An 11,137-nucleotide genomic window follows, 5' to 3' on the forward strand; every position below is an offset into this window, starting at 1 on the left:
AGGTTTATGATGCTGAGTCTGGAGTTTCACCAATCCTGTCATTACGACTACGTGGAGGTCCGCGACGGGGACAGCATCAGGTCCCGTGTCATCGGTAGATTCTGCGGGAACAGCAGACCTGCCCCGGTTCAAAGCTCTGGCAACAGTTTGCACATTCTCTTTGTGTCTGACGGTTACAAGAATTTTGATGGATTCTTCGCCACTTTTCAGGAGAACTCAGGCATGTAATTTAACAAGAAAAACAATACGCTGCTGCTACTACTGCAGCAACAAATAACTGTAATTTACTTTGAACGCACCTAATACGCCCCCAAAGCTCCGAGAGAATCGTCTAACCTAAACCAAATCCTAATTCCGTAATGGTGAACTGTCCTCGTTTCATACCCAACAAATAAAAAACTCATGTGTAATGTCACACTCGACGAACAAAGGCGCTCTTTGGAGTCGCGGGCCACAACAAATGCAAACACGAAAGAAGTTTCCATGGCATTCAGGCCCCAGTGCATAATAAAAAGCCTTTAATAGTGCATGACTGGTACCTACACGTTTCGGCAAAGGCCCTTCTTCAGGGTGTTGAGCCCGCGAACAGAGAAGCCGAAATGTCCTCACTTACCAGAAATGTCCTCATTCTCTAGAAGTCAAAAGCAGACACACACAAGTGCACGTAAGTTACCAGCGGCTGAGCCAAATCTAGTAAAAGCAAACAGAGGCTTTTTGTGTTTAAATACCCATACAAATATTTGAAATGAAAACAAGCGTGACATTTAAACAGCTTTGAAAATGAATCCCTTGATGTCACCTGATGTGGACAGCCGTGCCCTTTAACGTACTTACAGTGCTTTAAAATACTGGTAACGCAGTCAGTGTTCCTATTTGTACACTAATGTCCAAACACTATATGTTTACAGCTTGCAGCTCCTCTCCTTGTCTGCATGATGGGACTTGCATCCTGGACAGCTCTTATACTTACCACTGCGCCTGTCTGGCTGGCTACACGGGCAAGCGGTGTGAAAATGGTGAGTCAGTAAGCATAACTCAAGTCTCAACCGTATGATCGTAATGACAATTTATGTTTTTGGGAACATTTAAAAGGGGTAAATGCAAGTTCTAATCACGTTAAAGAAATAACCAGTCTCCGCAGAATACTCAGTCATAACTTCTAAAAGACTGTACTGACACTTACGACATCCCAGAGTCATATTAGTAATATTCATCTGAGTTGAGACACACCTAGTTACAGCAAATTAATCTGAAATTGAAGCAGCCAGTGATTCACTGTCACAAGGGAAAGGTTAGTGGTCTGGACTGAGTTCAGGCCAGCTGCCTTCCCCGGCCATTGTGAGTTGCATCTGTGGTTTTCAAGAAATATAAATTAAATTTTAATAGAGGTCTTGCAAAAACTGACTGACCATCAAACCTAATATGTTCAAAATTGTGCAGCTGTGAGCCAAAAAAAAAAAAAAAAGTAATGCTGCTGTGGAAAGATAAATAAGGTGGAGGGCTGAATCTGACTGAGGAAAGAAAGTAAAAGGTGGAGGTGGACAAAAAATGCTCTATTTCAGAGTTGGGTAATGTCAGCGAGCTATTTTGGTGTCTGAAGATACCACCTTAAATCTGTGTGGCCCCCTTCTTCACGTGGGGTACCGCTCCCCTCGTGGAGTGTGGTTCGAGTCACTCTGCCCTACAAAGTCTTTTATTTATGGACGTCTGGACCCTAAGTTGTGTTTTTCTACCCGATACACCTCCCTTAAGATCCTGCAAAAACAGACTTCCTGAACTTTTTTTTTTTCTTCTTGTGGTGTTGTTTTTCAGGGCTAAATTCAAGTCTATAAAACTAATGGTGAAACAATTCTACTTCTATAACAAGAGCCAGCGTTTCCATGGAGGAGACATCCATAAAAAAAAAAGGGCAATAGTTTCATTCCACCCAGTGCGCATTCATCTGTATTCCCAGGAGTATTCCTCAGCTGTTAATTTTAATGGCAGTGAGCTGGAATGACGCTAATGTCTCACATTTTGTAGAGGAAATGTAATCTACAGTTCTGCCTCAGAGTCAGACGGAGAATGTTAAGTATGAACCTGACATCAGCCATATTTTATGCCTCTAATAATCAGCTTGTCATCTGTCGCGAGCCGAAGCTAAAACTCATTCTGCATATGAGAGAATGTGACACATTATCATAGAAACTCATGATGGGAAATGCATTCGCTCCCTTTTCTTTTCTCTGTCTGGCACAGTTTAATCTTTTCTTGAGTCTAATCTGTTTTGGAGTGCAGTGTCCGACCGAGTTTCCAAAGCGTTAATGAAAGGAATGATGATTTACTCGCAGAATGTGCCGTTATGTATGTTAGCATTCCGCCCTAATGACTCCACGTTGATTTCATTACGTCTGTCGACACAACCTGACATGAAAGCTCCATCATTTGGCAGTGGAACAACGATGCCCGCAGCACCTTTTTTTTATGCATATTCAAAAAGAGGTCAACTGCAGTTTACTTTTCCACTTCTGGTCGGCCAACAACATTCTACATCCCCTAAAAGACCGAAGGTTGGAAATGCCCCGAGGCAAAAACGCCCAGATTATAGGGTGGGTTCCTGGGTTTTGAGCTATAAAACCACAGACAGTGCATTTCATGGATCTGATCCCACTTAAAGTCAACAACACTGAAAATCTCTGGAGGGATCATCTCACAGAGAGTGCTGTAATGGTACGATAGCTGTAGTGTTAACATGTGTGTTTTGTAAACCCACATGTGGGTAGTGAAGGCTTTTATCTCGACATTTGTGTGCACATTCGCAGTTTGCTTTTAATACACAAATACAAGATATATAATGCAAGTTTTGCTTTGCAGTCGGTTGTTACATAACAGACATTACCAATCTCTACTAGCCCACATTGTAAAATCTTCTTTTACGGCACTGGAAAATTGAACAGTTTGACTAAAGCTCTTTTATTGCATCTATTTCTTCCTCATTTACAAGCCTTGTGTTAAAGCCTTGTTGTGAACTGTTCGCACTTTACCGTGATGGGTGAAATTATTCATTAACAAGCTTCTAAGGAAGGCAGATTATGCTTTTAAATCCTCCGGTCCCCTGGGAATTGTGGGTAGTGAGTCATTTAAGGCTTCGGTTTGTTGACTACCTGTCTGACCTGCAAATGCCAGATGGCAATTATCTCACTGAAGGTCTGTCTGTGTGGTCTTTTACAGCATGGAGGTGCAATAAACCGATTTTCGAGGTATGCTAGAGATGCCTCCTAAATCCTTGATGCGTTGTAATTTTGTTTAGATGATCTGTGTAAGTAAAAGGGGGGAAAAAACAGCATGTGTCCATAAATAAACTATGCCTGTCTGTATTTTCATTCAGTGGTGGGATGCCGCAGGCCTCCGGTGCCCACCCATGGATCTACAGAGGGTCTGTTTCACCATTCTGGTGCGCGCATCACTTTCCGTTGCGACCCCGGTTTCGAGCTGCGGGGGTTTCGTACTGCCATCTGCCTGAGAGATGGCACCTGGAGTGCGCCTGCCCCGGAGTGTGGTGAGATAATAATCTGAGTCGTGTTTTTCACCCAAATAATTACACTTTTGGATCTGAAAAGGTCGTATGTGTGTAATTTGCTTGTCTCTGGATGCCGTGCATGCCGCCTCGGAGATGGAGCGGATCTTGAAAAAAAGGCAGATTTGCAGCTTTTAAAAGTTTCTTTCCTGTCTTCAGTGCCAGTGGAAAGAGTCTGTGCTCTGCCACCGAAGCCAACACATGGGGACCACTTCTTGGTTTATGGACCCAATGATGTCCTCATTGCTCTGCAGTACCTGTGCCACCAGCCCTATGAACTCAGTGGAGGCTCCCAGAGAACCTGCCTTCCTAACAACACCTGGAGCGGGACTCCTCCTGTTTGCACTAAAGGTCGGAGAAAACGTCTTTAAATAATGAAGACTAGACACAAAATGGATGAGTCACTGCAAATAGTTCACTCAGCTTTTGTTGGATAACAGCTCAAAGAAAATGAGTCAGTGTTTAAAGCACTCATCGAGCATACTGAGCCAATTTTGAACCGAGCAAATTCCAATCAGCTGCTAAGAGATAGTTCAGTAATGATCTTTTCTATGTTTTTTTTTCTCCACAGTGAATAACACTCTCACTGAAGTGGAGAAAGACAAAGACAAAGCTAAAGAGACGGAAAGAGGCAAGGAAATAGATATATACAGTGAAAAGGATGTCGGCAAAACCAAAGAGAAAGACCAAGAGAACACAACTGGACTAAAAGAAAGTGTTGCAGGGAAAGATATAAACACTGGGCAGGAGAATACAACAGCAGTCGACACTGAAGATAAATATACTGGGACGATTCCAGAGAAAACTCTGCCTGAGGGTGGGAATGAAGGAGAGCCAGAGGAAAGAGATACTGGGTCAGAGAAACCTACTGAAGGCACGGAAGATAAAGTGGATAGTGAAGACCCAGATAACAGCCTGCACACAGATGAAAAGAAAGAACCAGAGGTACCAAAGCCACCTGAGAAAAAAGAAGACAGTTTAGACACAAACCTGGAGACGGGGAAGACTGACATCACAGAAATAGTTGTGATAAAAGATAAAGGACAAGAAGAGAAGGAAAGAAAAGAGGAGCAGGTGAACGGAAAAAGAGATCCAGACAAAGTGGGTCCTAATGACACCAAGCTGAGGACGGTCATATCTGAGGGAGAAAACACAGTGGAGATATTTGAGCTGGGAATGACGAAGACCAACAGCACAGTGACGTACGATATCGTGGACACACCAAAAGAAAACAACACCATAGAATCGCCAACGCCAGGGAGGAAAATCATCCCCACCCGAGTCAACGTTACGCAGTACACCATGTACAGAGCGGTCGAGGATAACGGGAAACCAAAGGAAAAAACAACTAAAAAGGACCAGACGGAGAAGGAGTCGGTGGAGAAAACAAAGGAGGAGTTGGAAAAGGAGAGGGAGGAGAAAGAAAAAGAAAAGGAGAGAGAAAAGGAGAGAGAGGTCAACCAAAGCTTTACTGGTAAGAGACTCGTTAAAAAACAACACAAAACTGAATATTATCCTCCTACTTCTTGGCCTTCAACCTCACTCGCTGCTCGCTTCCCTCCTCCAGAGAAAAGCTGCCCACCTCTGCCTCGCCTCTATCACGGCTACCAGCAGGTGGTGCCAGGGCTGGAGCCGGAGACGGTGGAGTTCAAGTGCAACCACTCGTACGCTCTCAGCGGTGACAGCCGACGTACCTGCCAGCCGGACGGCACGTGGAGCGGCAAACAACCTGTCTGTGTCAGAGGTACCATCATCCCTGTTTGTAAAAGCAATTAAATGATGATAATTTAGCTGTTTGGAGACCTGTGAAGCATTTTTGTTTGTTACTGCCGAGGTAAGAAGGCACAAGTGTCTAATATAGTATGTTTTCAGACAGACTGAAGGATCGGCATATTCTGCATTTTACTGCGAGATTATTAATTAGTAATAAAGGGTTATGGGTTTCTCACTTTATACCAGGCTATCAAGCTATAAAGGTAGATATATGGGCTAGTAATTAAATGGTTCTAAGAAAAAAATGCTAAATGTTAGTGAGTAAAGGATCCTGGCGCTAAAATAATCCATCAAGCCTGGAGCTATAAATATTAATTAGTTCTTAGTGGATTTTGGCCTGGATGCTCTGCAGCTCTTTGCCAAGAGGTAAGTGGTGAAATTGTTCACTGGCCCGATTTTCCTGATGAATTAAACAACTAGGCAAGTTGTCCTTATTAGTGTTTTTTTTTCTCCCACTGTTGTAAGTTTAAAAAAAAAGAAAAAAAAAAACGATTAATTATTTCTTTAAAGACAGTTTGCCATTTTTTGGGGGGAAGTGATCCTTTTCTTACGTCTGGCTGAGAGTTAAATGGCCGTGATCAATGCCGCACTCACGTCTCTTTGTTAACATAAAACTACAGCCAGCTGGCTTACATGCGGCGTAGCACAAAGACTGAATCAGGGCAAATCAAATCACCGTTCCAGTTACTCCATTCAAATCACAGCACATGTCAATGGGGCCTCGGTGTATTGTATGTGCTGTGAATGTGCATTCATACTGTAAATATGGATTTTATTTTGCAGCGTGTCGAGAGCCCAAAGTGTCAGAGCTGGTCAGACAAAGAGTTTTGCCTCCTCAAGCACCACTCAGGTATGATTTTTCATGCAGCATATAACATGGAAGGCAGTTTGCATTAAATAAATGACACCCACAGGCACTATAGACTCTGTGGTATTATGCTATGAAGTGACGGATGAATTGAAAGTGTTATTTCTGAGGTCATGCAATACATTTTTCACATTCTAAAGTGTTTACTTAACCCTTGGCCTTATGACTACATACACTTGGCTCTTTTCTTTTTCCCTTCAGAAAGACACCTGTGTACAAGCTCTACTCCTCCTCGCTGGGCCGACAGCTCCAGTCCGACGGCCCCACCAAAAGCCCCCCGCAGCTTTCCCAGTTGCCCCAGGGCTTCCACCACCTATACACACACATAGAGTACGAGTGTGCGTCTGCGTACTACCACCACTCCGGCAGTCCTCGTCGCACTTGCTTGAAGACGGGGAAGTGGAGCGGGCGCCATGTGTCCTGTTCGCCAGGTGAGGGCAGCAGAGGACAGCGAGTCGTCCGACCGTTTTATTGCCGTGATTTACACACCCACACATCAGCAATCTTATCCAGACGCAAAATTACTACGCGGCCACTCAGACGTGGTGTCTTGATAGCCATTTGTCTAATGAAGCAATATTAACGCTAGGAGCACACGCAGCAGCACTTTCTAAAAATATAATCATTGCTTCTCGTTGCTGGCTTTGAGCAATACCTCGTCAGCTTCTTCACACATCTCTGAGGCATTCCTGTCGGCCGTGGGCTTTTCTTTACTACACAGTGAAAGTTCCCAGAGAAGCTAAATGCCATTAGCTGGCATGTGCGGCTGAGCAATGAGATGGATGCAAAGGGAGTTTGAAAAGCATCTTTGATTAAAGAGGGCTTCCTCAAGGCTGTAATCAAATGTATAACAACTGGGTATCTTCTTTTGTCAATTTCAGCAACAACAACCACATCGTATATAAATGCAGTTAGACTTAAAGGTGCTCTTAAGGATGAGTTTAAACATAATAGTCCTGTTTGTACATCATTTATTTGGCGTTAAATGAAGATACAAAGGACTTGTTGCAGTATAGATCCGTTCATATTAAGCCTTCCTGCACTGGGATTCAGAAATCCTTTCTTGTTAACTCAACACAAACACAGCTGCTTTTGTTCATTTCGAGTCAATTCAACCTAAAATATCCAATTTTTTTTAGCTATTTTAGAACGTATCATCATTAGTTGTCTGATTTGAGGTTCTTTGACTTGAAATAATGAGTTGAATTAATCTACAGCTGTGAGTTTAATCAGCTCAATAAATTTCAAAAGAACCAAAACTAGTCGGGCATTGTTGGAGAGTTAAAACTCCAGCGAGACTCCTCTTTTTAGGCTCAAAGAAGCCATTCACAGGGAAAATTTACTGTTGGTCTTTTAAGATGTGTTAAATCCTGGTCGTTTCTTTACATAATAATGAAAGCAAACATAATGGGAGTTTGGTATTGAATTCAGCCTTTGCCTGTTCTTTTACAACAACGTAACTGGAAGCAGCCTCACATGCAGTCTTCGGTATAAACTGGTTTCAAATGTGTTGCTGATTGTCCTTAATGCCAAAAAAAGACTCCTTAAATTGAGAAAATCTAAAAGGAAAGTCTGTGTGAAAGACTACACAGTTGACTAACTCAGTTTATTTTGCATTTTTAACCCATAAGATGATGCCGAAGTTAAGTTCTGTTGACTCATGTTTAGTCTGAAGGCAGCAGGGAAACATAAACAGCATATTTATTGGTTATTTAACATGTTTTTACACTCACAGTGTTTCAGTGAACTAATAATACTGCACACACTGTACAGGTAAGTAATCACATTACAAGAAGTCTGATAGCACATAGCACCAACGGTTTCCTTCGTCTTCTTTCAAACAGAACTGTGCACTTGGAGCCTTTTATCCTCAGGACTATTCACTCAAGGAGAAAGACTCTTCAAGTTCTTTATTACACTCTGTATAGGTGGTTTTCTTCTCTGTGGGATAAAAGATTTGTAGCAATCACAAAAAAAAAGGACCGTCCTTCATGAACAACCTGCTTTAATACCAATCTGGAAAAAAGGCGTTGGTTCTGTAAACTCACACTTCAACATTAATAAAACAAGTCTGGACACTGTCAACAAACACTGGAGCTGTTTTTGTAGGATGCAGCGTAAGAAGACTATATCTGTGTCTTAAGTCTTGATATTTATTCTTTAGCAGCTGATAAAGGGGCCGATGTTCAAGTGAATTTCATTTCGTAGAAGTTTGGTCGAGCAGGTATCCGTTTATGTTGATGGATTAAGGTGCAAATTCGTGATTCAGTTCTTTCTTCTCCATTCATGAGCACTACTTTGCATTTTCGCAAACAATCCCTCGATAAAATAAAAGCCTTCGGAGGCAGTTCAAAAACAGCCCCGCAGCTCTAAATGTTGACACAGTCGCAATGTAAATCCAATTTTTCCCGTGTTGTTTTCCCCCTGCCTTCGCCTCGATTACGGTCTCACCTCTCATCCTGTCACCTCCTCTTTGGCAGTGTGTGGGAAGCATCCGACCTTTGACCCAGAGAGGCCGGAAGAGGCTCACTGGCCCTGGATGGCAGCCATCTACCGCCGCACCACCAAGAGCACGGCGACCAAGGTGACCAAGGCAGACAGCCAGGCAGAGTCCCTGAAGAAGGACGGTGGAGCAGCAGGAACTGGCAGCCACAATCAAGCTTCCGACTGGCAACTGGTCTGCAGCGGGGCTCTGGTGAACCAAAGGAGCCTGGTGGTGGCGGCTCACTGTGTGACAGAGCTGGGCAAGTTGTATCCCGTGGATACGGCCACGATAAAGGTGGTGGTGGGGAAGCACTATCGCGATGACCACAGAGAGAGTAAAGGTCCTCAACACCTGAGGGTAAACTACTGTAGATCGTTTTTTTTAAAATCAAATGATAGTTCTCGGCTAAACTTGTAGATGAAGTCCATCTCTTTCTCTTTCAGGTGGCTTCCATTGCCGTTCATCCAAACTACGACCCCAATATCCTTGACTCCGACATAGCTGTGATCAAACTACTAGACAAAGCAAGGATTGGAGAAAAAGTCCTGCCAATCTGCCTGTCAGAATACCAGGAAGACATAGTTGCCTCCGGTCAAGGGCTCGTGACGGGCTGGTCTCCGCTGCCCGATTCAAATTTAGGCCTCGATGAGAGAGCAAGGGTTGGGCTGGTTCACCTTGCCGACGTCGTCCCGTGTGAGCAGCAGTACGCTCGTAACGGCGTGCCGGTCAGCGTCACAGACAATATGCTTTGTGCCAGCCAAAAGCCCGACTATAGCCCATCTAACATATGTCCCTCTGACACTGGGGGAATACTCGTCCTCCCTGCCCTCTCCGAGAATCACTCCAGCAATAACCAGAAGCCCTCTCTGAGTGTTACACAGGTTCAAGGGGAGAGCAAAGGGCTGTGGAGACTCCTGGGACTGGTGAGCTTTGGTTATGACCAAGGCGAGTGCAATCCTGACCTCTACACAGTCTACACACATGTAGCCAACTTCAAAGACTGGATCGAGAGTGTTATGAAATGAGAATCTCACCGTCCCTGTTATCTTTGTCTGTTTTTCAGTGTATTCATTCTGTCTAATCTTTTTTTTTTTTTTGTACTTTTAATCTTATGCACAAGGGCATTTTCTTGCTAAATGCAAAAGCAACACTGGACAACACAGTGCTCTAACTGAGGGGGGTGCTAACACATCAGATGTGCCGAGCGTCGACCTTTCAACTGAGGACTTCGGTGTTCAGGTCCCACAACCTGAGGCTACAAACTTGAAAATGACCAGAAATCCATTATCGGCGCCTGGCGAATGATGGTTCGGATCGTACTCATCGTTATGTACATATGTTGTATTGTTTGGAATTACTATTCGAATTCATACGACCCAAGAGATGTATATATATTGTGTTGAAAGGCAGAAAAAAATCATGACGTTTTTAATTAAAGAAAATGCTGGTGTGGTAAAGCTCGTGGTTATGCTCAAACTCATTATGTATGCATGGGCCCAGTGTACTCCACTGACTGTGTGCAGAATTAAACCATCACACTGAGATAATTTGAAGAGAAACACCTTATAATTTGCTCGGTGAAGCACACGGTTGGGTTTGCGCTGCGAAAACAAGTGAATCCAGGTCAGAGCGGCACCGTTTTCACAACCATAAACAGCACGTTAGTCACAGATCAATTCTCACTACCGTGCTCAAATTGAATCAATTACTTCCATTCTTGACTTTCCTCCATTACTCGGAGGTGACTGTACGTAGATGGAGGACCTGCAGCTGATGTGCATCGACTTCCGAAAGGGGAGCGAAAGAAAAAAAAAAACAAAAAGGCGCTTTATGTTATTCTAGGAGGTCAAATCTGGCAGAGAAGGTGAAGCCAAATTTGAACACACAAATCATTGGAGCTGGGTGATAATAAATAATTTCTAGATGTTCTTGCGAGCTTCAGGCGGGAGGATTGAGCTGAGGTTGCTTCGTATTGAGCTACTATCTTGAGGCTACATTCTGGCTTACAGGGAACAAGATCGTAAGCCGGCCTCGCGTAACCTTTTCTTTATCTTCCTATTAGTGTTAATCTTCAAAACAAAAATCCAATGTCAATAATGCAAGGTCAGAACTGGAATGCAAAACAGCTTCTTCTTTTTTTTTTTTTTCACTTCACAGGAATGCCACCTATCAAAGACTTTCTGTCTTCCCCTTCGCCCATTTACTTAAGTTGAACAACAGCTTAGCATAGTCACATGTTTCCCAGAGGACAGTCCAATCCACTCGGGCTGGGAGACTGTCTGTTCACAGGCCCTAGTTAGCTCACAGGGCATCATCAATAGAGACACAGACAACACTTATCCATAAGCCGACTGCGCTGGGAACAGAGGTGCAACCCCCGAGCAAAGTGCCGGGATAATGATGAGAAAATGCTACCATGAGAACTTAGTTAGCGCTGGAGAGGCGGAGGGGCAAA

General features: G+C 43.6%; 1 protein-coding gene across 1 annotated transcript; it reads left to right on the forward strand.

Moving 5' to 3' along the window:
- Positions 1-6: 6 nt before the first annotated feature.
- Positions 7-10,139, forward strand: LOC103353074 (inactive serine protease PAMR1-like; the record flags this gene model as incomplete). Its single annotated transcript, XM_008275852.1, has 10 exons — positions 7-220; positions 909-1,016; positions 3,368-3,538; positions 3,716-3,907; positions 4,128-5,030; positions 5,124-5,300; positions 6,113-6,179; positions 6,399-6,628; positions 8,678-9,039; positions 9,126-10,139. Coding segments are annotated over 10 exons (3,006 nt in total), but the record flags the coding sequence as incomplete, so codon positions are not given.
- Between the last annotated feature and the right edge of the window lie 998 nt (positions 10,140-11,137).

The sequence above is a fragment of the Stegastes partitus genome, unplaced genomic scaffold, assembly GCF_000690725.1.
Source record: "Stegastes partitus isolate 25-593 unplaced genomic scaffold, Stegastes_partitus-1.0.2 Scaffold60, whole genome shotgun sequence".
In the NCBI taxonomy this organism is placed as follows: Eukaryota; Metazoa; Chordata; class Actinopteri; family Pomacentridae; genus Stegastes; species Stegastes partitus.